The 27,379-nt window shown below is 36.5% G+C and overlaps 1 protein-coding gene across 1 annotated transcript in view; it reads right to left on the bottom strand.

The window, feature by feature from the left end:
* The window catches only part of KMT2A (lysine methyltransferase 2A), a 94,141-nt gene that overhangs the window by 14,950 nt on the left and 51,812 nt on the right, over positions 1 to 27,379 (bottom strand). Inside the window, exons 13-29 of the mRNA XM_074215174.1 lie at positions 17,222 to 17,317; positions 16,880 to 17,000; positions 15,977 to 16,090; positions 15,459 to 15,643; positions 13,462 to 13,635; positions 12,377 to 12,487; positions 11,928 to 12,001; positions 10,573 to 10,766; positions 10,098 to 10,204; positions 9,374 to 9,511; positions 8,206 to 8,364; positions 7,797 to 7,914; positions 7,604 to 7,682; positions 7,305 to 7,465; positions 6,799 to 6,984; positions 2,312 to 6,590; positions 1,833 to 1,913 (exon numbers count right to left, since the gene is read on the bottom strand). Of these exons, the coding sequence (XP_074071275.1) occupies positions 1,833 to 1,913; positions 2,312 to 6,590; positions 6,799 to 6,984; positions 7,305 to 7,465; positions 7,604 to 7,682; positions 7,797 to 7,914; positions 8,206 to 8,364; positions 9,374 to 9,511; positions 10,098 to 10,204; positions 10,573 to 10,766; positions 11,928 to 12,001; positions 12,377 to 12,487; positions 13,462 to 13,635; positions 15,459 to 15,643; positions 15,977 to 16,090; positions 16,880 to 17,000; positions 17,222 to 17,317 (6,377 nt within the window). The remainder of the gene's footprint in view (positions 1 to 1,832; positions 1,914 to 2,311; positions 6,591 to 6,798; positions 6,985 to 7,304; positions 7,466 to 7,603; positions 7,683 to 7,796; positions 7,915 to 8,205; positions 8,365 to 9,373; positions 9,512 to 10,097; positions 10,205 to 10,572; positions 10,767 to 11,927; positions 12,002 to 12,376; positions 12,488 to 13,461; positions 13,636 to 15,458; positions 15,644 to 15,976; positions 16,091 to 16,879; positions 17,001 to 17,221; positions 17,318 to 27,379) is intronic.

The following is a 27,379-nucleotide window of genomic DNA, read 5'->3' as shown; positions in this document are numbered from 1 at the left end:
TACATTGGAATGATCTCCCCCCCCCCAAAAAAAAGGGAGGAGAAAAAAAAGAGAAAGGAAAAGGTAGAATGCAGCAATTTTCTCATGCAGAAGAAGTATGCAATGAGGAGTTTTTACAATGGAGGGGGAACTGGTAGTGATGGTGGTAACAAACAATGCTTGAACTCACATGAACTGGTTCACAGAAGACATACACACACACACGTGTGTGCGCATGCAAATAGAAATTAACTTCACCAATAGGGAAATAGAAAAAGAAGATAAGAAAAGGGGGGGGGGAAGAATAAGAAGGAATAGGATAAAAAAAGGAGACAGAAACAGAAGATAATCGAATGAAAGGAAACCCTTTTATTGAGTTTTCTTGGCAAATGTACCTGAGTGATTTGCCATTTCCTTCTCTAGTTCATTTTACAGATGAGGAAACAAGGCAAATACGATTAAGTGACTTGTTCAAGGTCACTCGGCCAATAAGTATCTGAGATCAGATTTGGATTCAGGAAGATAAGTCTTCCTGAATCCAGGCCCAGTGCTCCATCCACTGGGTCATATAGCTGCCCCTTAGGGGAAATACAGCTGGTAATTGTAATTGTGAATGTGAATGGAATGAGTTCACCCCAAAACAGAAGGAGATAGCAGAATGGATGAGAAACCAAAATCCAATAGTATGTATATTGGTTTACAAGATTAACATTTGAAACAGAAAGCCACAGAGTTGAAAATAAAAGCTGGAGTAGAATCTGATATACTTTAACAAAAATAAAAAGAGCAGGGGTAGCAATCATCTCAGATGAAGCAAAAGTAAAAATAGATCTAGTTGAAGGACAATCAGGGAAACTGCATTTTGCTTGAAAGGTACCATGAACAATTAAGTAATATAAAAAATTATGACAGCAAGTTTCTCTGATAAAAACCTCATTTCTCAAATATATACTGAGTACAAAACTGAGTCAAATTTATAAAAATAAGAGTCATTCCCCAATTGATAAATAGTCAAAGGATATGAATATTCAGTTTTCAGAAGAAATCAAAGCTATTTATAGTAATATATTAAAAAAAGCTTTAGGAGGTGCAGTGGATAGACCCTGGAGTCAGGAGGACCTGAGTTCAAATTTGGCCTCAGGCACTTAATAATTACCTAACTATGTGACCTTGGGCAAGTTATTAATCCCAATGCCTTGCAAAAACAAAAAAATTTAAAAAATTAAAAAAAGCTATAAATCATTACTGATGAGAGAAATGCAAATTAAAACAGTTCTGAGGTAGCCAAATCATGCTGGATTCATTGCGGGAAAAATAGGTACATTAATGAATGTTGGTGGATATAATTTATTTATAACAGCTCTTACTGTGTGGTAAAGAACTGAAAAGTGAAGTGATGCTCATGAATTAGGGAATGGCTAAATAGATTGTGATAGAGTACTAATGTGTTAAAGGAAATAATGGGGGGGGGAGTGGTTTCAGAAAAACTTAAAAGATTTGGCTATTCTGATCAATACAATGATCAAAGAACTCATGATGAAAAAATGCCATTCACCTTCAATGACAGAACTGATGAACTCTGGAGTGTAAATTGAAGTATAATTGTGTCACCTGATTTTTCTTGCTTTTTTTGGAAACACTGCTAATGTGATATGTTTTGCATGATTTCACATGTATAATAAATATTACATGGCTTGCCTTCCCAGTGAGTGGGGAAGTGAAAGAAAATATAGAACTCAATTTAAAAAAAAAGGATGACAAAATAATTAACAAATCAAAGTGGGGTAAATCTTAAAAATGATCCAAAGAAGAAGACTCTCTGATCCTAAACTAAGATCTTCTTTTCAGTTTACCTTGTAGACTGTCCACAATCTTTTTGTGATGACTGATCCATGTTAGCTGTTTCCTGAACATCTGATTTTGATCCTGGCATCCTGGAACAGAAATGTTTACAACTATTCAAAGAACCAAATGAGAAATATTTAGGTTATGCTCAAAGGCCTACTCTTGGAATAAACTCATCAGATCTGGTTAGCAGGTGATTCTGTCCTCAAGATGACTCCCCAAATAGCAATAACTGTTACCTGGTAGCATCAAGCAAAGAAGAAATAAAGCTATCATGAAATGCTTCAAAACTCCAGCAAATGACTTAAGAGAGATAATGCTTCTACTCAAGAACCTTAACACCCACTGATGGTACTGAAAATAATGCCTGTGATTTATGAGGGAAAAGAATAACAGGAAAAGAATCAACAGTGGGGAAAGTTTTAGATCCACCCATGTTCAGAGTCTACTTCTGATGACCCAATGTAACCAACAACAGCTTTCTTACCCTGTCACTGAGGTCAGGGATGTAGGGTTGGCTTCTGGATCTGGAATGTGTGCTTCAGAGGAACTGGTCCGCATGTGGGAAACCTTGTGTTTCTTACCGTTCCCCTTGTCCAAAGGCAGCTGAATCCGTTTGACTTTTGGCCGGGACTTAGTGGGGCCTAGTACTGAGCTGCTTGCTGACTGCTGGCCAGAAGATGGGGAACCCCCAGGAGAGGCTGAGCTAGCATGCATAACTGAGGATGAAGCCTTGCTTTGTTCTATTCCTGTGTTGTTGGGAACATCAACCAGCTGGGGAAAGTTTGACAACTGACTGCCTGAAGTTGAAGCAATGTCCATCTGGGATGGAAGAATCCCAGTTTTGCTGGCAAGGAGTTGGGTCATGTGCTGAAGCTGATAGGATCCTTCTGGTTCATTAGATGAAGGGGCAACCGTCATACCCACAGTCTGGGTGGAGGGAAGTACACAAATACTGGATGCAGCTGTCATTGCAGCAGTGGAAGGGGTCTGTGATGTTCCCAGCTGTGGAAACATTCCTGATCCTGGTGGTAAAGTCATGGGTTGTTCCTGAAGTCCCAGGCTCTGTTGGCTGGCTTTGATTAAGAGGTTGCTTATTGAGCCAATGTCTGGGGCACCAAGCAACCTTGGGCTGGTTAATGTGACTGAGCCCTGTCCCAAAACATGCCCTGGAACTGATCCACCAGTGGTAGGGGCTGTTGTAGCTTGCATGGAAACAACATTAAGAACAGAGGAACCTGATGCCAAACCAGAAACAGGTCCTGCTGTGAGGTGGCTGGTATCTGGGCCTATTGTTGATGTCCCAACTGTTGAAGCAGCAGCTCCTCCCACACTCTGTGGTAACAAGGGCGCTTGTTCAAAGTACATAATCCCAGACTTAGACCTTTTGATGATGTTGGGAACTGTTCGATGGGAGGTGGTATTTCCAAGTGATCCTAGATCTAATAGACTTGGATGGTTTGAAAGCTGGGAGGATGTAAAATTAATCAGAGTCATGTTGGAGACCATATCAGAAGAGGCAATAGATGAAGAAGTGCTTGAAGGAGCAAGTTTTTTATTCTTTCTAGAATGTAGACGAGATATAGGCCTTTTCTTTAACCCAGGAGGTGGAGTAGTTGCAGTGGTATTGAGGTCTGTCCTCTGATTAGTTTCTGAAACCAAAAGTTGGGGATCTGGAGGAGGCTGGACACCAATTAACAAGCTTGAAGTAGGATTATTCATGTTGGGTGGGAAACTACTTTGAGTGGCTGCAGGAAAGGAATGTAAGTGCTGGTGATGAGTCATGGGGAGCAATCCTTTGCTAGAAGGGGGGAACAAAGACTGAGATGATGGCAAACTTGGATTCAGACTTGTGGCTAAAGTAAGACCACTGCCCATAGGCCCAAGCACTGAAGAGTTGGTTTCCATTACACTGGGGGCTGAACTAACTGAGGGGGTCAGCTGTATTTTTTGAGTCACTCCATTTGGAAGGGTTTGGAGAACATAAAGTGGTTGCATATTCTGGTTGACAACAAGGAGTTTTTCGGTGGCTGGTTTCATGTGAGGTGGAGTGGTCTGGACAGCTGCATTTGAAATCTGAGATGGGCCAGGGCTGTCTGTAGAACTGGGAACATATTTCTGATTCTGAAGGGGAACGGTAGGAGAAACAGGAACCTGAAGGCTAGGAGTGTTGCTATTTCTAGTTAAGTCCTGGTTGTTGCCATGTCCTTGTTCTACTGAACCACAGGGGGGGCTAGCAATATGGTCAGCATCCATGTGCCCTTGGATGAAATGATCTGGGGTCATGTGGCCTTCTGGGGTTGGATCTACTCCTGGACTCAAAAGTGCTGAGTCACTGTCAGTTGAAGCCACAGATTTTTCTGTGATTGTCACTCTCTTCTCCCCTGTGTCTGAGATTACTGCCAGTCTGTTTGGGTTCTGGCTGGGGACAGTTGGGCTCCGGGTAGTTAGGACAGAGAGATCTGATGGGAGCTCTAAGGGCAACTCAAACTGTTCCTCTGCAGATATAGAGGAAGACACACTACTGTCCACAGGCTCTGCTGTTGGCAATTGTTGAGAAAACACTTCAAAGAGACCCATATCTTTTCCCCGATTGCTGTCAAGACCCAACCCTTCCCCAAGAGTCAGGAGTTCAGATGAAGATGACTCTGGACTTTCTCCTAAAGCCTGCATGGACGGAGTATTCTTTAACACGAAGTCCATGATATCTGAGGGTAGGATGTTCCCACAGTCATCACTATTGTTGTTGTCAGAATCAGATTTCAGAAGCTCAGTATTATAAGTATCTAGCAGGTTTTTATCTGAAGGGGTACTTGTATGAACCCTACGGCCAGACTCCAGTGAGCTGAGCTGGGCCTCCAGGGAATCTTGCCCTGGTGTTTTCACTCTGCTTACAGGATGGCAGTTGTCTATCTTTGGCTCATTAGTTTTATGACCAGTTGAACTCTTGATTACATGTTCTTTTTCCCCAGATTCTTCAGCTCGATCGAGCTTTAAGTTCTCTGTCCCATTTTCTTTTCCATTTCTTTTGGGAAGTTGATTGACTTTCCTTGCTGAAGTTGTGACACTAGTATCACTCTCTGTCCCATCATCTACACCATCTAACTGTGAAATCTTAGGGAGGTCACACTGTTCTTCCTCCCGAAATAAATTATGAGATCCTAATCGCTCTTCCCCACTTGAAGAAATCACTGTCCTAGTGAAATTGTAGTAGTATAAATCATCTTCATCTGAGGTGCTTAAATCATCAGCCCCATCTACTTGTCCTTCAGCTGACCTCTTTCCTCGTTTCTTGCCTGAAGAACTGCTAAAGAATGGAATATCTTCCTCCCCATAGGATCTCACTCCATAAAGAGGGGTGAGCCCAAAAAACATATTAGAACGAGCTCGGGCACTACGGCGAGGATATCTCCTCTTGTAGGAACTGTCTTCTTGAGTCTTGGTGCCATCTTGGAGCATCAAGTTTCTATCCTGAACAGGAAGATTTGGATAGGTGTTACTCTGAGATTCTTGGGAAGAAGTATCATTGGGGCTGGGATGGGTCACAGAGCTATCTCCTGGGCTTTCTGAAGTTGAAGATGATTCTGCCAAAGTTGCTGATTCTATTCCCTGGGATGGAGAAACAGGAACAATTTCTTTCAATGTGTTTTTGGATGGACTCTCATTTTCCATTTTTAGTGGTGTCAAGGTTACTTTGACTGTGCGTTTCCGGGGTGTCTGTGATTCCTTGGCTGGTCCTTCCAACTGAACAGATGGAGATTTAGTGCCCCCTGAAATAGGAAGGATTTTATCCCCACTCTTTTCTGAAGAAATATTATTACAAGATCGCTGGCTTATATGTTCAGTTGTCAAAACCTGAGCGACAAACTCTGCCTTTAGGTTTCCTTCCTCACCAATTGTTACCTGACCAGGATCCAGGAAAGACTTAATGGAATGCTTCTCTTTGAAAGTTTCTTTACCAGATTTTTTTCCTTTCTGTCTTCTATCTCTAGAACTAGATGTTACTTGGTCATTTACAATAGATGACCTATTGTTCACTCCAGGTGGCTTCAATGCTTTAGTTTCTATGTCTTCACCTGGAGAAAGATTTTCTAGCTGGGTAGAATTTGCATGTTGGTCTCTCTCCTTCTTTTGTCCCCTCAAATGGAGTGGTGGGAAGGAAAGGGCTTCTTTGGAAGAAAAAGACACTGAAGAAGTTTCAACAAAAGTCCCAATTTTGCTGACACTTACTTCTCCGGATGTTATATTATGAGACTGGGGAGCTGGTTTTGAATTCCCAGGATAAGCCAGGGTGTGTATTGCTCCCTCTGAGCCCTTTGAATTCAACATTTTGCTTTTTTCTCCTTTCAAGGAGGAGCTTTTAGTTGACAAATCTGCAGCACTAATATGCTTCATTTCTAAAGGTGGAGGTCCATCCATATGACTTGCTTTAGTTCCAATTGCAATCAAAGTTCTTTGAGAACTTGAAGAAGTTGGAGTGTTTTGACCCAAAGTATTTGAAGTGCTTGAATTCAATGACCCTAGGAAGTGGTCAATTGTTTTCACACTTGAATCATGATCAGTGGAGGTACCAATGCCAGAGATAGAGGAAACACTGTGACGGGAATATGCATTCCCAGCTCTCATTGGGGACATTATCCGGAATTTGGACCGCTGGGGTGAAAGAGACGAAGTGCTATGACGTCTGGATCCAATGCTTCGAAGTCCAGAAGAGAGTAAAGGATCTCCCACTGTGACTATTTCATGGGTAGTTGGGGTAGGACTCCCTAAATGAGAAAGAGAAAATAAAAATCTACAATAGGCAAAAAACACACAATATTCATTGGTGTTAAATATCTACACATAGTTGAGTAAAATTTATAAGACCAGAAAAATCAATCACAATAACACCAACTGACAAAAAATAAACTAAATCAGATCAGGGACTCTGATCCATGAATCAAGGAGGTCATTTTAATTAATAAATTCCTTTACCAGCGGAAGGCAATGGACGACAACCAGGGGATCTCTGTGTTGGAGAATAGCTGGGCATTCGGATTCTGGGGACTTTTGAGATGACATGATAGAAACAGGAGCTGGAGGTATGTGAATGAGGAGGTCGGTCTGGGGATGGAGGATTTACAATTTCAGCTGTATTACGAATCTCTCTTGGTGGAATTTCTGTTGTAGGAAAAAATTTTCATTATAAAAGTAAGCAGTAAAAATACTAGATTAGAGACAAACAAGATACTACAGATATTCAATTTCTCTTCTCATTTTCCTCCCAAAACACTTATTCCAAGTATTCAAAATAAATTTCAGCTTGGTTAAGAAACTCACCTGTGGAGGCAGCTAGGTGGCACAGTGAATAGAACACCAGCCCTGGAGTCAGGAGGACCTGAGTTCAATTCTGGCCTCAGACACTTAATAATTGCCTAGCTGTGTGACTTTGGGCAAGTCACTTAACCCCATTGCCTTAAATAAAAAAGAAAGAAACTCACCTGTGAGAGAAGTAGGACTATGAGCAATGGTTCTATTCTCATCATGTTCAACAGTACTGTTGATATCTGGCTCTACAATTGGAGGACGGCATTCTACTATCTTGCATGTATACACACAGCGTTTTCGAGCATCTGTGGTACTCCAGTACACCCTGGAACATCTGTAAAAGAGGTTTTTTAAAAGTACCCTAAACACAGGCAAGGACCAAGAAACCATAAGGATTGTTGAAACCTTACATAAGGAATCCCTGACTGTTCAACTGATAAAGTTTAGTTACTATTTCACAGGTTTTACTTACTGATATCCAATAGGGAAAAGTTTATCTTCACAGTCAGAGAGATCATTTAGAATTCCTAAACAGTCAATCGTCATTGAGCCTAAGCAAATAAAGGAGAAATGATAAAAAGAGAGAATGTGAAGAAGGTTCTTTACATCAACTCCAAAGACAGGAAAAAATTCCCATCAATGCACCACCTATATCCAGATCTTACCAATCATCATGTGAATATTTTCTGGTTCTAGGCCACTGAGAAACTTCCTTCTCAAGCTGATGCCTTCAAAGTCTACAAATACTCTTCTAAGAACTTCAAATCCATTCTCAGGAACCACCTTAAACAAGAAGATGAGGGAGTTGTTTAAATACTACAGTTGTATCTCATAGGATATGTTTACCATTTAAGCATATTCCAGTCTCAAAGAGTAAAGCTAACCTAATACCAGTACTCTTTCTTAGTAACTTCAATACTTCTAAAGAGAAGAGAGGTTAGGGCAATAAAAATTGTCATAGGAAGTGATTCTTCAGGAGAACAAAATGAAGTTTCCCATCCTGCCAATTCTTAGCCAGCATTTTTTCCTTCCCGAGTCTTCAGAGAATTAAAAAAGCAACCTAACACCCCTTACCTCTCCTTTGATCAAATCCCGATGTCGTTGGCAATAAACTTTTTTATCATCCAGAAAAACACAGTTCTTGGCTCGGGAACACATGAAATGATAGTTGCTAGTGCAGGATGTAAGGCAGCAACCTACTGTGGCCCCTGGCTTTTGGCAGTACTCACATCTCTAAAAGTCCAAGAAGAACAGAAGTGCTATTCAGATATTTAGATCTTTTGTGCCTTTCCTAAATTTAGCCAAGTTAACCCATCCTGAACCCCCCACAACTCAGGAAATTTACTGCTTGTCTGTGGTTACACACAGATATCAAATGTATTATAAACATACTATAATATTTTCCCATTTTTTTTGCACAAAGTCCCACAACCTAATAGGGTTTAAATATCACCATTCGACTTAGAATCTGGGCTTCCTTCTAGAGCAGTGAGTTAAAAAGGGAGACCTCCTAGATCAATGCTTAGGACATCCTCCAGTGGATAGAAGGCCATTAAATCCAAAAAGGGTCTATTGAGTCCAGATCTCCTGCAAAGATCATACTGTTTGAATTACTTAGGAATCCTTTGACAAGAAGCATAAAATGGCTAATTACCCAACTTACAAAAATTAGATATTTTCATTATGATTCTCAAAGCCATACATTAACTGACTCTCCATAGATTATTAGTCAGGCAAGTTATACCACTCAAATGTACTTGCTTTTCTCTTTTATTCGTGCCAGTTCTTCATTATTTTTTGTCTCTCCCTTCCCTTCCTTCAAAACATAGCTAAAAATTCAGTTGTTCTATGAAAATGTATCTAGTTACTCTCAGTTGGTATTGGTTTCTATATTCACATTCTCACTGCATTTATTATGAAGTCTGCACTGTTAATTTACATTTGTGCTACTGTATTACTTAATGTCTGGAACACAAAAGGTGCTGAATAAAAAATGTGGTGAACTGATTAATTCATAAAATAAATCATCAGTTTATTTTAATAGGTTTGTACCACTTTTGTAATTGTATTTTAAGTACCTCATTTTCATTTCTTTTCTATCTCTCTGCCTTAGAGACCCATGCAGAGCTCCAAAAAGATTCATGTTCCTGACAACATATAAAGCTACTAGTGAAGCAGCAATTTACTAGAACAAACAAAATAGTAGAAAACTATGAAAGAATCTCCACTCCCCAAGACTCACCAATTGTTTGCCCCTGATCACAGCCATGTGCACATTCTTTAGGGACCCATCATCATCTTCAAACACCTCTGCTGACCATAAAGCACAGTTCACATGGGTCCATTCATTTTGACCAATGTAGAGCAAGCGGCCAGCATCCTATGGGATGTATGAAATTATTTTTCCATGACAAAGAGCCCAATGCCAGGACGACTTTCTTTGGCTGACTTAACTTAGTTAGAATAACTTCAGGAAATCAATAGTCTTTTAGCTTAGAAACTTCAATAAAATCAGAATGTAATATTAAAGAGAACTGCTTTCAAATATTTTTACATCAGGGCCAAAATCTAGAATCCAAACAAATGAAATGACCATGTGTATTATCTGAAGAAGTGATTATATCACTTCTAATGGTAGTTTCATTTGCAATAATAGATTTACAGAATTGAAAACAGGAAAAGACACCATATTACATTGGTCAGTCACACAAACCTGTGTTAGTCATAAGCTAACTTTCACATAATCTTATCAGTATGCCTTCCAATAGCAGTGACTAGATAGCAAGACCAGTCACTTCAGAATTTAATTTGAACAAGTTGCCAGAAAAGTTCCAAGGGAAAATTGTTTTAAGTGCCAAACATACACAAAATATATAGAAATTCCCATGCCCAAAATTAGTTACAAAGGTCAAACAGATTCTGTCTTGATGACTGCTAAATAGAATACTAGGTTGCAAAGTACTTACATTAGCATGATCATCACCATACATCAAGCATAATGCACACTGTCGATTATCTTCTACACCTGGGGGTGGGTTCAGTTCAGGACTGTCTTCCCGGCTCCGGTCAGTATCTTGGGGTCCCCCCAAAGAAAAATATGCCAGTTAGGTTTTACAAGACAGTATGAATTTCAAGAAAGAAGGTATATATTACATTAAAACTATGTTTGTTTTAATTTCAGCTTAAGGAATGTCTTATAGTCTGCTAGTTTGGTCTTTTAGAGTACTAAAAGACTTGCGACAACTGCTTGGATGATCTATAAATGAGAAGAGAACGAAGCTGCTTTTCTTAAAGCCTTAAGAATTACCCTCAGGTTTTTAAATATATTACAATTTAGTCTCATAAGACAAGTCTCTTATATAAAGGCCTGAACTGTGTGTGTGTGTGTATATCTATATCTATATATCTAGTGAGAAAATAAAAGAATTTATAGTTTCTTACTTAAAATTGGTGGTGTAGGAGGATGTAGAGGAATTGGTGAGTCTGGTTCTCCAGGGCCTTTGGGTTTAGGAGCTGGAATGATTTTTTTCATCAGAGGAGGTTGCTCAGTGTGGCTGCTCTCTTCTCTCTCTTGCCACTGAGCATAGTTATGGTCAAGGGAAGGTGGTAGCACTGCATTTGGTAACATTCCACTGCTGATAACACAAATACAATTATATTTAACAAGGATTTATTAGGTAATTTCTATGGTCTAATATAAGGCATTAACAATTAAGACTCAGATATAATTTATCAGAGACCCTTGCAAAATGCCATAATTTTTCCCCAAAGAAGGACCAATACAGAATAAGTGCTTAAATACAAAAAAATCCAAGTACCTAAAATTTTGTTATTAAAAATCTATTTCTCTTTAAACAATTTTCTTGCCTCATTAGTACAAGATCCCTGCTCATAATCCTAACCCAATGGCAGTCCTATCCTGGATATACATTTTTCCAATTAAAGGATTAGATAACTGGATATGGGAAATGAAAGAGGACACTGAAGTTCAGTGGAACTTCATTATAAAGTGATGACTTATCCAAGGGATTCATTTGGACCAGAAGTCAAATTTTATTCCCTAAATTACAGGAAATTGTTCTTATGAAGGTTAGGGTTAGACCTATTATTTCATTGGTTTAGAAATTCTCAACAAGGAACTTCTACCAATATAGATATGTCCCTTTTCTGTAACATAAAAATATTAGAAGCAACCAGTGATGAAGCAGATGGTGCACTGGATCTGGAGTCATGAAAATCCAAGTTCAAATCTGGCCTCAGACTCTTACTAGCTGTGTGACCCTGGACAAGTCATTTAACTCTATCTGCCTCACTTTGCTTAACTGTAAAATGGGGATAATGAGAGCCCAGATTTTTCGGATCAAATGAGGTACTAGTTATAAAAAGTGTATAGAGCACAGTGCTTGGCACAGCAGGTGCTATATAAAAATGCTTATTCCTTTCCTTTTAAGAGTCACCTTGGTCCCCAAGAGGTGAAGTGACTTTCCTAGGGTCCCAGAGGTAAGTCTCACCATGGGTATTCCAGCCCCAAGTCTAGTTCTTTATCCATCATACCTTGCTGCTTCTCCTCATTTCTACATACAGTAACCAAAGACTGACAAGCTAGAGGCTAAATCACATGGATCTTTAAAGGTATTCTAATGTATTCTTGTTTTTAACAAAACCTAGACTAAAAGAGTCTAATCCAAAAGTCTGAATAGTCATTTCTGAAAGGAATAGGATTTCCTGATCGCTTATATACATCAGGAAACTGAAAATTTCAAATGTTATTGTTGATGGATGCTAAAGTTACTTACTTGCTTGTAACTTTATTTGGTTCCCAAAACCTGGACTTTTTGACACTGAACCAAGGAAAAACACGTTCCATTTGCTGAATAAAACAGACAAAAATTTCAACAATTAGACAACTTTATCCTAAATTATTTCACTATGAAGAGATTTCAGGTCCTAAAGAAAGATTCATCAATTCTGACAACCTAAAACAGCAATTCAAAACTCACCTCTTCATCTTCACCCCAAGAAAAACCAAAGGATGATTATTTTATATATATATATATAAATGTATATGTATATAAATGTATATGTATATGTATATGAATGGATATAAAAATGAATCCTTCCAATGATGGAACAAGAAGTGAATAAAGAACAAGTTCTTCTTTTAATAGACACATAGAGGATTTGTGGGGGATAATTACATAGAAATAGATTTTTTTTTTAAAATAAAAATACTAATGTCACTCACCCGAATGAAGAAGGACTTAACCATACTATTAGCTTTCTTAACCTCTGGCTGTCCTCCATCTGAATTGATAGCTGCTTGAATAATCTTCACAATATCATCACTGAATTCCAACTGCATTGAAAACATACATTATACATATATATACACACATATAAAATATACATGCTAAAAGTAGATTTTCTTTGCTTATCAATGTGCAATTCTTTTTTTTTTTTAGGTTTTTTGCAAGGCAAATGGGGTTAAGTGGCTTGCCCAAGGCCACACAACTAGGTAATTAAGTGTCTGAGACCGGATTTGAACCCAGGTACTCCTGACTCCAGGGCCGGTGCTTTATCCATTGTGCCACCTAGCCGCCCCTCAATGTTCAATTCTTAAAAACAAAACAAAACAAAACCAAAAAAAACCTAGCCCATATCCCCATATCCCATTTAAGTAGCAAATAACAATGTCCTCTGGTCAGGGACTTTGGGAACCACCTAACATTCAACTTATGTCTTTCCAGAGGTGTTAAGCACAACCAAATCTTGGTATTAAGGTTAAACTAAATAATAATAATAATAATAATAATAATAATAATAATAATAATAATAATAATAATAATAATAGAGGTATTTCACAAAGAATCACATAAACAGGTCATAAGACATAAACAATTTTCCTTTAAATTATGATGTATAACTAGATATAAATGAGTATAAATATTAAATAATAACTGAGCAAGGATTTTAAAAAATTTCTTGTTCTAAAATTTAAAAGCATTTATTAAAAAAGAGAATTTTAAAAGATAAACACATAATTCAGATCTGCTCCCATAGAGATATAAACCGATTAAGTTCACACTAGTGTTTTTTTTCATCCTATAAATACTTTCTAGAGGACTTGAATGCTCTCTTTTGAATATGAATTAATTTCCAGAAAAGTCAGGTGAAAAACCAAAAAACCTACCCTATTCTAGCCCCTTTTCTGGATCACAAAACTGAATTCCCCAAAAGCTTTAAGCATCTATTCCAAGAAAAGATGATATATTTCAAAATATAATGACAATCATCATTTGAATTTTTTGTTACTGTGCTCAAGAAACATACCACAGAGGTATAACCTCCTTGGTCCATTTTCCTCTTTACCCCTTCCAGGTCCAAAGGCTGCTGTTCTTCCTGCTTGCTAACTTCAGTCAGAATTGGTGGATCTGGTCCTTCTGGGGAGCTTCGGGAAGGTATACTCTCCTCTGTCTCTGGATTTAAGTCAGGGGGCTTGGCAGCCTATATCCAGGAAAGATGTACAGATTATATGCTGCTTTCAATCAGTCACTGAGCATCTGGTCTCCAAAGTAAACTCTAGTTAGAACCAGAAATGAAGGTTTCATAATCTCTCTGGATCTGAATATATATAAAATTGTGTTCATCATTTAAAGCTCTTCATAACCTGGCTCCATCTTTCAGGCTTACTGAATTTAATTTTCCATTATGCATCCTACATTAGGGTCAAACGGGCCTGCTTCATACAAAATACAGAATGTATTCCACGTACTCTTTCTTTGTACCTTTGCAAAGAATAATTCCAATGCCTACAAGGTTCTAACCTTTGCCTCAAGAGATTCCCCAGTTTCCTTCAAAGCTCATCTCAAATATTCTTTTCCTACACAAATTCCCCCACTTGCTGCTTCCAGTAATTACTCTTCACTTATTTCTTTAAGGCACAAATTATTTCCCCAAATAGAATGTAAGCTCCTTGAGGAAAGCAAGGCTTTTACTTTTGTTTTTCTATTTCAAGCCAACTAACTTGGTGTCTGGTACATAGTGAATGCTTAATACGTGTGGAAGAATGTATTCAGATCATGATGCACAAAAGTAAGAAGTAAGCAATCCAGCCATTACACAATTGCTAAAGTGGCTTTCCCTATAATGGGGATCTGAACACTATTTAATAAACTTCAGGGTTCCATATTACTTGTAGGATCAAATGTAAACTCTATTTGCCATTAAAATTTTAAAAAATTTGGCTTTTTCCTATCTTCAAAGTCTTACACATTACTTTCCTGCAGGAAATATACACTATGGCTGTAGTGTAGCACTCTTTTTGGTTGCTTCTATATGCTTTACCTCCTCATCACTACCTCGTTGATTTTCTGGCTTTTTTTCTAATCTTGGCTTAAAGACCACCTGCTACAGGAATCCTTTCCCAGACCCTCCAGGGGCTATTGCATTCCCCTTTATAGTTAGCATTTTTTAGCTCTCTATCTTCCAAAACACTGTTCATACCATCTCTTCTATTAAAATGTAAGCTCCTTGACAAGCATATAGTTTCAGCATAAAGTGGTTAAAAAACTTACTAATTGTGGGACTATGTTTTATTTACTCTTTTAATTTCCCCCCAATTTCTACCCCAATGTTATGTACATGGATACTCAATATTTATTGAATTGGAGAACTCCCTGTCACTTCTGCTATCCTCTAAATTAGCTTTTGAGCTTTACCAATTCTAGCTTAAAGAGTAATATTCTTGTCTGATCTTGTTATATCTCTTATACTTTATGTTTCTTCTTTAAGGATATGATTTATCTCTCATCACACACTCAATTTGGATCAATGTAAAGACTGACAAATTGCTTTCTGTGGGGGGGTGGGAGGGAAATAAGATAGGGGGAAATTGTAAAACTCAAAATAAATAAAATCTTTAATTAAAAACAAATAAAAAAAGAGTAATCTTCTGTGCTCAGAACTGCTTGGTCAAAATTTTTCTAAGGATGGTAAACTGGAGCTTTCTCCTAAAAAAATTAAATACCACCAAAATATCACAGAAATTGGCAAAATATCTAGAAATATAAGTGTTATATGAATAGTGAGCAATTTTTTCACTAATACAGATTATGCTTCCACATAACTGCTTCTAAAATTCATCTTTTTTTTAAACACATTACAAGGATTTTAATTCCACATCTTTGTGTAAATTCATCAAACTTTCTCTCGTGCAGAAACAGTAAAATACTCCTCAAACTGTCTGTCCTCAAAATAAAATCTAATAGTGATAATTGACAAATAACTATGCAGAGCTGATAATCAAGTATGGGGAATTTTAGAGTCACCTGTCTGTAACGGAGTAAATGGCTGGTGGTTCGAGAATTTAACAGCGCCGTCAAAACCTGCTTCAGAGAAATCTGGAGCTCTTTTTCTAAAGCCAATCTCCACTCAGCAGGATGTCGCACTGTACAGTTCACGCAGGTATAGGCCACACTCTCAGGCAGGTTAGAGAGGATCTCATACATTTCATCTAGGGAGAAAAGAATCTAATGAAGACTGTTCATAGGATAAGGAAAAGAGGAAACTAATCTGATTATCTTCCACAGGATTTGATACCCCATACCTCTATCTTTCCAGTAAAGCAGGCAGGAGTAGGTTTTCATGTGATTTACGAAATAGCTGTTACTAATTGACACTGACACAGATTTTGTTGTTGGGAGATTAACTATAGGGTCTCTGAAAGTCAATAACTTGAGCTTCAAAAAAATTGTGTGGCAAGAAGAATGAAGCTCAAATAGGTTTGGGAAGATGGAAGTTTAGGTAAACTATCCATAGGTATCCCAGTAAGTCCCAATCTCTATACCTGAAAGGTTTTCACACTTAGAGTGAACCCATCGATCACATTTCCCACACTGCATCATCTTGCTCTCATAGTCATCATCATCATAACACTTGTCACAAAGTGGGCAGAAGTTTCCTGAAAGCAAAGCAATATTTTATAAAAAGTCCTAGAAGTTTATTTGAGAAGATTAAAAAAAAGTCTAATTCAAGACATTATATTCTTCTGGAATCATTTATATATCAATATGCTTTTCATTATGCATTTCTGGAATGTACCAATAAAGAGAACTTCCAGAAATGCTAGATAAGTATCACAAATTATTTCTCTCCATTAAAACTATTTACAAATGTACAAAGTAGTTTAATTAGGTGGCTTAAAGGGAAGAGAAAAATAAATAAAATTAAAACTGGGAGAAAAGGAGGAAATAAAGTTCAACAATCCTGTCTCAAAAAAAAGGACAACGGAAGGAAGAGAGAGACAGAGAAGAAAGGGAGAGAGGGAGTAAGGGAAATTACATTTCTAAAGAGAAGGAGAATTTGTCCTTATTACTTTTGTTTTTCACCTGTTTTCACTGATTAGTGTTTTGCAAAAAAAATTTCTGCAACATAAAATAAAATTCATTCTATAACCATATTATACTTAAATGCAAGGAAAGCAAGGATTTGGGAAATGTTTCAAAGTGATATATATATATATATGTGTGTGTGTATATATATATATATATATATATATATATATATATATATATATATATATATATATATATACATATATATACATATATATATATATTGACAACATCAAGCTGCCTCCAAGACACATTTTAAATTCTGCTAAAACAATGCTCATATTATCACTAAAGATACTTTTTGAACAATGCTTAACTACAATTAAGACAACAAACAGATTGGATTTTTCTTGTACCTTTAGCAAAGAGTTTGGCACAATCATGGCACAGCGAAAAATCATGAGACCACTGTGCATCCCACCCTTTGCCTGGAGTTGTAGATCCACAGCTCTTGCATCGAACACACTTGGTACAGATCTGGAAAATAAAGAGATAAACTTTTTTCCTTTTTTAAAATAAATTTTTGTCAAAATCTTTTCTTTTCTATCACTTACATTTTCCATCATATCTTTCATCATCCCCTTCTTCCCAATTATCACTAAGAAGTAATCAAGTGAACTTCACCTTTAATTAACAATAATAGAAGCTCAATTGACTCAAGAATTATAATTCTCTTTGGAATAGTGCAACAAACTCACCCAAACTTTCTTTTTCTTGGTGGGTTTGGTTGGGTAGTTTGGTCCCAGGCACTCAGGGTGATAGCTGTTTCGGCACTTATTACACTCCAGCAGCTGCTGCAGAATTGGAAAATGTAAGAGCCATAAGACAGGTTTTACTCACCTATGATTACACAGCACTATTATTCTTTTTTTTCTATTTAGTGTTTCTCTTTAAGATAAAAGTGTAGGCGAATTTTTTCCAAATATTATTTTTCATCAGCTACAGCAAAGATTGCCCTCTAGTTATAGCCAATCAAAATTTAAGGATATTTCTTTTCTTTTTTTCTTTCTTTTTTTTTTTTAGATTTTTGCAAGGCAAATGGGGTTAAGTGGCTTGCCCAAGGCCACACAGCTAGGTAATTATTAAGTGTCTGAGACCAGATTTGAACCCAGGTACTCCTGACTCCAGGGCCAGTGCTTTATCCACTGCGCCACCTAACCGCCCCTAAGGATATTTCTTGAGTACATCATCTATACCATTAATTTTCTCCTGGTAAGCAAAATTTTAGCAAAAAGAACCTAAAGCTTCTTTAGAGGCCGCTAATGATAGTAAATAGACCACTAGACCTGGAATCAAGAAAACTTGAGTTGTAATGCAGCCTCAGACACTTACTGGCTGTGTTACTCTGAGAAAAATCTTTTAACCCATCTGTCTCAATCTCAACTATAAAATGGAGGTAGTAAGAGAACTCACCTCACAAAGTTGTGAAGATCAAATGAAATATCTGTAAAGAATACTTAGCCCATGGAGAAAATGTTGTGTGTGATTGAGATGAAATGCTGCTGTTATGGGAAATGATGAACAGGATTCTCTCAATAAAAAAACTTAACACAAGTAGTGGGAAATGCACAAAGTAACAGTAATATAGCAGGATGATCAGCTGTGAATTATCTACCTTTTCTCAGCAATGGAGAGACCCAAGAAAGTTCTAATGGACTTATGATAAAGAATGCTATCCATCCCAAAGACAGAGCTGATGGTGTCTGACTATAGGCTGAAGTGTGCTTTTTCTCTCATTTCGTTTTTCTTGAGGTTTCTCTTTGTGTGTGTGGGGAGAAGGGGTTGTATTTACGTTTACAACATGACTACTATAGTAATGTTTTTCATGATTACACATTTTTAACTGACACCAAGTAACTTGCTTTCTCAGTGAGAGAAAGTGGGGTGGGAAGAAGGGAGAAAATTAGGAACTCAAGGTTTTGGAAGTAAATGTTGAAACTTGTTTGTGCTGACGAGAGGGGGAGAGAAAGTACTGAGGCCAGTATTTTTCAAACAAATGCTATATAAATGTTCATTCTCTTCCCCATTCCTATAAGGTGACTAGGAAGGTAAAGGACTTAAATACCTAAAAATCCAAAAGATTACTGAAATATCATACTTAAAATAAATATGTTTCCTTGAAATAGCCTCCCTTTGTGCTCTCTATTAAGGCTGTCTTTTGTTTTTGTTCTTTGCAAGGCAATGGGGTTAAGTGACTTTCCCAAGGTCACACAGCTAGAAAAATGTTAAGAGTCATGATTTGAACTCAGGTTCTCCTGACTCCAGTGATCTATTCACTGCACCACCTAGCTACTCCATAATCATAAATTCTTTTTTATTTACTTCTTTTAATTTAAGGCAATGGGGTTAAGTGACTTGCCCAAGGTCACACAGCTAGAAAAATGTTAAGAGTCATGATTTGAACTCAGGTTCTCCTGACTCCAGTGATCTATTCACTGCACCACCTAGCTACTCCATAATCATAAATTCTTTTTTATTTACTTCTTTTAATTTAAGGCAATGGGGTTAAGTGACTTGCCCAAGGTCACACAGCTAGGTGTATTAAGTGTCTGGATCTGTATCTGAACTCAAGTACTCCTGACTCCAAGGCCAGTGCTCTATCCACTGTGCCACCTAGCCACCTCCATAAATTCTTTTTTTTTAGGTTTTTGCAAGGCAGTGGGGTTAAGTGGCTTGCCCAAGAATACACATCCAGGTAATTACTAAGTGTCTGAGGCCGGATTTGAACTCAGGTACTCCTAACTCCAGGGCTGGTCCTCTGTCCACTGTGCCACCTAGCTGCCACTGCCCCCATAAATTCATTCATTCATTCATTTGTTCATTCATTCACTCATTTATTTATTTTAGGTTTTTGCAAGGCAATGGGGTTAAGTGATTTGCCCAAGGCCACACAGCTAGGTAATTATTAAGTGACTAAGGCCAGATTTGAACTGAGGTACTTCTGACTCCAGGGCTGGTGCTCTATCCACTGTTGCCACCTAGCCGCCCCCCCCCATAAATTCTTTTTTTTTTTTGCAAGGCAGATAGGGTTAAGTGGCTTGCCCAAGGCCACACAGCTAGGTAATTATTAAGTGTCTGAGACCAGATTTGAACCCAGGTACTCCTGACTCCAAGGCTGGTGCTTTATCCACTACGCCACCTAGCCACCCATAAATTCTTAAAGAAGGAAAAACACAGCCCCAAACTAATTATTATCTTTTTAAAAAGTCTGAAAATATTGTAATTGAGAGTTTCATCTACTAAGTTAGTAAACCTTTTGTGAATGAACTTTTCATTCATACTGTTCTAAGTCACTGTATACAATACACTGTTGTTATGGTTTTGTTTACTTCTCAACACATCAATTCAAACCCACTTTACAGGTTTCTTACAAGTTCTCTCACATTCTTCATTGCTTATTGCACAATAAGCCTAAAAAGCATTTTTCATTCATTCATGACTTTAACCACTTACTACAGAACAACTCTTCCCACTCATTTGTTGATAATCTATTATATCTAATAAATCACTTTTTATATGGTACAAAAATTTCCCCGAAACCATTTCTCTTCTTATTCTGTCTGCATTGATTGCTTTTTCCTAAGTTTTAAAACTTTATGTAATCAAGTCTGCCTATTTTGTTTTATATGATCACTTTTCTTTCTGCAAGAGTTAAGAAGTATCTCCCTACTCACATGTACAAAAAATATTTATAGTAGTTCTTTTTGTGGTGGAAAAGAATTAGAAACTGAGGGGATATCCATCAGTTATGGTATAAGAACGTAAGATATGTGTGGTATAAGAATATAAGAATAAAAAGCTGTTGGGAAAATTGGAAGTTAGTATGGCAGTAACTTGGATTAGACCAACACCTCACACTCAATACCAAGATAAGATCAAAATGGGTACAGGACTTAGACATAAAATACAATATTATAAGCAAACTAGGAGAAGAAGGAATAGTTTACCTGTCAGGTCTATGGAAAGGGAAGCAGTTTATGACCAAGGAATAGATGGAGAACATCATTAAAAAACAAACTAGATAATTTTGATTACATTAAATTAAAAGGCTTTTGCATAAAGAAAACCACTGTAACCAAGATCAAAAGAATGTAGTAAATTGGGAAACATTTTTTTTTTTTAGGTTTACAAGGCAAATAGGGTTAAGTGGCTTGCCCAAGGCCACACAGCTAGGTAATTATTAAGTGTCTGAGGCTGGATTTGAACTCAAGTACTTCTGATTCCAGGGCTGGTGCTCTATCCACTGCGCCACCTAGTCACCCCAGAAACAATTTTTACAACTACTATTTCTGACCTTCATTTCTAAAATATCACCTGACATTTCTAAAGTATAGAGAACTGAATCAAATTTATAAACAAAATGCCACTCCCCAATTGACAAATGGGGATGTGCAGAGGCAATTTACAGATGAGGAAATCAAAGCCATATGAAATCAATAGCCATATGAAAAATTCTCTAATCATTACTGATTAGAGAAATGCAAATTAAAGCATCATTTCATACCTCTCACAATAGCCAATATGACCAGTAAACACAATGATTAATGTTGGAAGGGTTGTGGGAAATCTGGGATACTAATCATTGTTGGTGGAGCTGTGAACTCATCCAACCTTTCTGGAGAGCAATTTAGAATTATGCCCAATGGGTTATAAAAATGTGCATACCCTTTGATCCAGCAATACCACTACTGAGTCTATACCCTGAAGAGATCATGAAAAAAGATAAAAACATCACTTGTAAAAAACCATTCATAGTAACCCTATTTATGGTGGCAAAGAATTGGAAATTGAGTGAATGTCCTTCAATTTGGGAAGGCTGAACAAATTGTGATATATGTATATTATGGGACACTATTGTTCTATTAGAAATCAGGAGGGATGGGACTTCAGAGAAGCCTGGAAGGATTTGCATGAACTGATGCTGAGAGAGGAGCAGAACCAGAAGAACATTGTACACCCTAACAGCAACATGGGGGTGATGATCAATCTTAATGGACTTGCATACTCCATCAGTGCAACAATCAGGTACAATTTTAGGGTATCTGTGATGGAGAATATTATCTATATCCAGAGAAAGAATTGTGGAGTTTCAACAAAAAACAGACACTATTACTTTTAATTTTAAAAAGAAAATATGTATCTTATTATGTAATTTTGCTATCTCTTATGTTTTATTTTTTCCTAAAGGATATGATTTCTCTCTCAACACATTCAGTTTTGATCAACATAAAGCATGGAAACAATGTAGACTATCAGAATGCCTTCTGTGGGGGGTGGTAAGAGGGAAGTGAGATTGGAGGAAAAATTGTAAAATTCAAAAAAAATAAAAAAAGAATATTAGAGTAAAAGAAATGATGAATAAGAAGATTTCAGAAAAATCTGGAAAGACTTACATGAACTGATGCTGAGTGAACTGAACAAAATAAGGAAAACATTGCATACAATAATAGCAAATTTATATGATAGATTCGTCTATTCCCAGTAATACAAGTGACCCAAGACAATCCTCAGAGACTGTAATAAAAAATGCCATCCACATCCAGAGAAATAATTTTGGAGCCTGAATAAAAATCAAAGCATACCATTTTCACTTTTTAAATGTTTTTTCTTTCTCATGGTTTTTACTTTTGATTCTTCTTTCACAATATGACTAATATGGAAATATATTTTTTAAAAAGGTAATCCCTCCTTATTCAGAATTATGAAAGGCACCTCTTTGGATTATTGGTTTTTTAACATGACTTCTTAATCAGGTCATATATTCAGTTGCAGATATTGTTATATTTAGATAAAGTATTACCTAAATTCTGCAAAACAACTTTCTAGTTTTTCCACCTGTTCTTGTCAAAAAAGAGTTCTGTCCTCCAAAAATTTATATTCTTTAATTTTAAGAAGTTGCTGAAGGAATTAGTAATACTTAATCAGGAGAAGAAAAAACTATCAGTCAGAAAGGTATTAGACTTGTTCTTAGACAAAAATATAAGCAAAAGATAGATGTTGAAAAAAAAAAAGAAAATTCTTTGTGTCAGGAAAAGTTTCCTAACAATCATCCAGAAACTGAATGAATTTGCTTAAGTTAGATGGTTCCCTAATAAAATTCATTTCATCTACAAAATTCTGTTATCAACCACTGGCTTATGTTCTCCTTTATTTAATCTGTTCCACTGATCTACTTTTTTTCATTTTTAACCACTATCAAATAATTCATTGATGTTTTCTAGTATAGTTTGAGATCTAGCCATACACTCAATTCCTATTTTTTTATTTGTTTTTCAGATTATAGACCTTTTTGATCCTCAAAATGAATTTTGTTATTTTGTTTTCATTTTATAAAGTAATTAGAGGGGCAGAGCATTGAAATAATAAATTAATTTAGGCAACAGTATAATTTTTATTATGTTGGCCCAGATCAACCAAGAACACAGAATATTTTTTTAATGTCTTCCCTTTTTTGTATTTTATAGGTTTATTTACATAAATCTTGAAAATGTCTTGGTAGGTAAACTTGCAAATATTTTATATACACTTTAATGTGAAAGCAACTTCTTATAACATTACTTCCTGTTTTCATTAGTGCTGCCTAGAAATGCTAATGATTTTTGTGAACTTATTTTGTATCCTGCTCTTTTACCATTAATCATCTTTAATTAGTTCCTTCACTGGGACTTTATAAAAATCATGCTATTTACCAACACATACAAATTTCTGTCTTTTCTGTTAATGCTTTAAACTTTATAATTTCCTTCTTATTTCATTGTTACAAATAGCATTTCTAGAACCATGTCAAATAATAATGGGGAAAAGGAGAAAACCTTGTTTTACCTTTACATGTAACAGCAAAGCTTCTGGTGTTGCAAAATAATGCTAAATTACTTTTAAATACATGTTTTTGATGATTTTAAAAAGAATAAGCACAGTAAAAAGTTCTTTAAGTCTTTTTAAAAAAGTAGATGAGTCACATAATTTGCCAAAAAATATTTCAATATTTATTTGTGATGGTTGTTTTTCTAATGTGCAACACCCTGGTATGAATATATTCCCCTTAAATATCATTCTATGTCTTTCTTCCTTTTTTGTGACTAAATTCCTTGAGGTCAACTATCTATCCTCTCTCTTTGTAATCTTTGCAGTCTGGCTTCTGATCCATCCTTTAAAATTGTTTTCTTCAAAGTTACTAATGATCTCTTAATTGCTAACTGTAATGGCCTTTTCTCAATTCTTATTCTTCCTGCAGCTTTAACAGCGGACTACATTTCTTCTTGGCACTCTCTTCTCTCTGGGTTTTTATGACATTACTTTTTTCTTGGTTCTCTTATGTGTATGATCCCTTCTCTGTCTCCATTGCATCAGATCTTTAGTCACATTATGAAAATTATGGTGATTCCTCCCCCAGGGCTCTGACCTGTGCCCCCTTCTATTCTTCTTTTTTACTATTCACTTGGTTCACCCATTTTCAGTTTTAAATATCATTTTTGGATGAATAGTTACAAAAATATACGTTGCCCAGGTTAAGTGAAGAGATTATTAAATACCTAAACAACCCTATCTCAGCAAAAGAAATCCAACAAGCCATCACTGAACTCCCTACAAAAAAAATCTCCAGGGCCTGATGGCTTCACAAGTGAATTCTACAAACATTTAAGGAACTATTGGTTCCAATTCTATACAAACTCTTTGGAAAAATAGGGGAAGATGGAACTTTGCCTAACTCTTTCTATGAAACCAATATGGTGCTGTTACCTAAACCAGGAAGAGTTAAAACAGAGAAAGAAAACTATAGACCTATCTCCCTGATGAATATAGATGTAAAAATCTTAAATAAAATCTTAGCAAAATGATTATAAGAAGTTATCAATAGGATAACACAATTTGACCAAGTAGAATTCATCCCAGGAATGCAGGGTTGGTTCAATATTAGGAAAACTTAGTATAATTAATTATATCAACAACAGACCTATCAGAAATTATGTGATTTTATCATAGATGCTGAAAAAGCTTTTGACAAAATACAGCACCCATTCCTACTAAAAACACTAGAGAGTGTAGGAATAAATGGACTGTTCCTTAGAATAATTAGCAGTATCTATCTGAAACCATCAACAGGCATTATTCAATGGGGAGAGGCTAGAGACATTCCCAATAAGATCAGGGGTGAAACAAGGATGCCCATTATCACCACTACTATTCAATATCATATTAGAAATGTTAGCTTCAGCAATTAGAGAAGAAAAAGAATTTGAAGGAATTAGAATTGGGGACGAAGAGACAAAACTCTAAGGCTTTTCAGATGACATGATGGTATACCTAGAGAATTCTAAGAATCATCTAAAAAACTGCTGGAAACAATTAGCAAGTATAACAAAGTTGCAGGATATAAAATAAACCCTCATAAATCCTCAACTTTTCTTTTTTTATGACTAGCAAGATACAGCAGGAAGAGCTAGAAAGAGAAATCCCATTCAAAGTAACCTCAGGCAATGTAAAATACCTGGAAGTCTATTTGCCAAGTCAGACTCAGAACCTTTTTGAAAACAATTACAAAACACTTCTCACATAAATTAAATCAGATTTAAATAACTGGGCAAATATCAACTGCTCATGGATAGGTCAAGCTAATATAATAAAAATGACAATTCTACCAAAACTAAACTACTTGTTTAGTTCCTTACCAATCAAAATTCCAAAAAATTACTTTAATGAGTTAGAAAAAGTTTTAAGTAAATTCATATGGAGAAATAAAAAGTCAAGAATTTCCAGGGATTCAATAAAAAAGTACAGAAGAAGGGGGCTTAGTCCTAACTGATCTAAAATTATATTATAAAACATCAGTCATCAAAACTGTCTGGTACTGACTAAGAAATAGAGTGGTGGACCAGTAGAATAGACTAGGTGCAATAGCAGGAACTGATTATAGTTATCTGCTGTTTGATAAACCCAAAGAGTCCAGCTATTGGGATAAAAACTCTCTCTTTTATAAAAACTGCTGGGAAAATTGGAAGTTAGTATGGAAAATAATTAGACCAACACCTCACACCCTATACCAAGATAAGATCCAAATGGATACAGGATTTAGACATAAAAAAACAATACTTTAAGCAAACTAGAAGATCAAGGACTAGTTTATCTGTCAGATCTATGGAAAGGGAAGCAGTTTATGACTAAGGAAGAGATGGAGATCATCACTAAAAACAAACTAGATGATTTTGAATACATTAAATTAAAAGCTTTTGCACAGACAAAATCACTTTAACCAAGATCAAAAGAAATGTAGTAAACTGGGAAACAATCTTTACAACTAATGTTTCTGACAAAGGAGTCATTTCTAAAATATACAGAGAACTGAGTCATATTTAAAAAAAAAAGCCATTCCCCAATTGACAAATGGTCAAAGGATATACAAAGGCAATTTACGGATGAGGAGATCAAAGCAATCCACAGTCATATGAAAAATTGCTCTAAATCATTACTTACTAGAGAAATGCAAATTAAGGCTTCTCTGAGGTACCACCTCACACCTCTCAGACTGGCCAATATGACCAGAAAGGACAGTGATCATTGTTGGAAGGATTGTGGGAAATCTGGGACACTATTACATTGTTGGTGGAGCTGTGAACTCATCCAACCTTTCTGGAGAGAAATTTGGAACTATGCCCAAAGGGCAACAGAAGTGTGCATACCCTTTCATCCAGCAATACCACTACTGGACCTATACCCTGAAGAGATATGAAAAAGGATAAAAACATCACTTGTACAAAAATATTCACAGCAGCCCTGTTTGTGGTGGCAAAGAATTGGAAATCAAGTAAATGTCCTTCAATTGGGGAATGGCTTAGCAAACTGTGGAACACATTTATGGAACACTATGTTATGGAACACTATTGGTCTATTAGAAACCAGAAGGGATGGAAATTCAGGGAAGTCTGGAGGGATTTACATGAACTGATGCTGAGTGAGATGAGCAGAACCAGAAAAACACTGTACACCCTAACAGCAACATCGGGGTGATGATCAACCTTGATGAACTTGCTCATTCCAACAGTGTAACAATAAGGGACAATTTGGGGCTCTGTAGTGAAGAAAACCATCTGTATCCAGAGAAACAACTGTGGAGCTTGAACAAAGACCAAGGACTATTACCTTTAATTTAGGAAAAAAAACCTGATATCTTATTGTCTGATCTTGCTATCGCTTATACTTTATCTTTCTTCCTTAAGGATATGATTTGTCTCTCATCATATTCAATTTGGATCAATGTATACCATGGAAACAATGTAAAGACTGGAAAATTGCCTTCTGTTGGGGGTGGGGGAGGGAGTAAGATTAGGGGAAAAATTGTAAAACTCAAAATAAATAAAATATTTAAAAATATATCATTTTTATGCAGAAGGTTCTCAAATTTGCCAGTCTAGTCCCAGTCTCTTCCAACTGTCTATGAGGGTAAACTCAATGAGAAGGCTAGTAAGGTGAAGTGACTAAGCTATGAAGGATTCTGAAACTAAATCAGATTTTGTTTAGTCCTGGAATTGATAGAGAGCCCATGGAATTGAGAGGGTGTGTGTGTGTGTGTGTGTGTGTGTGTGTGTGTGTGTGTTTCTGACATATACTAGGTACTTAATAGATACTTGATTGATTAGTAGAATATCTTCTCTAGTTTTGAGGACAATTTTTTAGTATAAGTATTAATTTCTCTTTAACCATTTGATATTTTCTTTGAAATGCATCTGAACCAATTTGACTAATCTGACAGAAAAGGAAAATGACAAATGTTGGGAAAAGATAGGGGAAACTGGGACACTAAAGCATGGTTGATAGAATTGTGAACTAATTCCATCAGGCTGGAGAACAATGTGAAACCA

The sequence above is a fragment of the Macrotis lagotis genome, chromosome 1 (assembly GCF_037893015.1).
Source record: "Macrotis lagotis isolate mMagLag1 chromosome 1, bilby.v1.9.chrom.fasta, whole genome shotgun sequence".
NCBI classification, from domain to species: Eukaryota; Metazoa; Chordata; class Mammalia; order Peramelemorphia; family Peramelidae; genus Macrotis; species Macrotis lagotis.
Note: the sequence above shows the minus strand (reverse complement) of the source record. Positions and strands in the feature narration are given on the sequence as shown.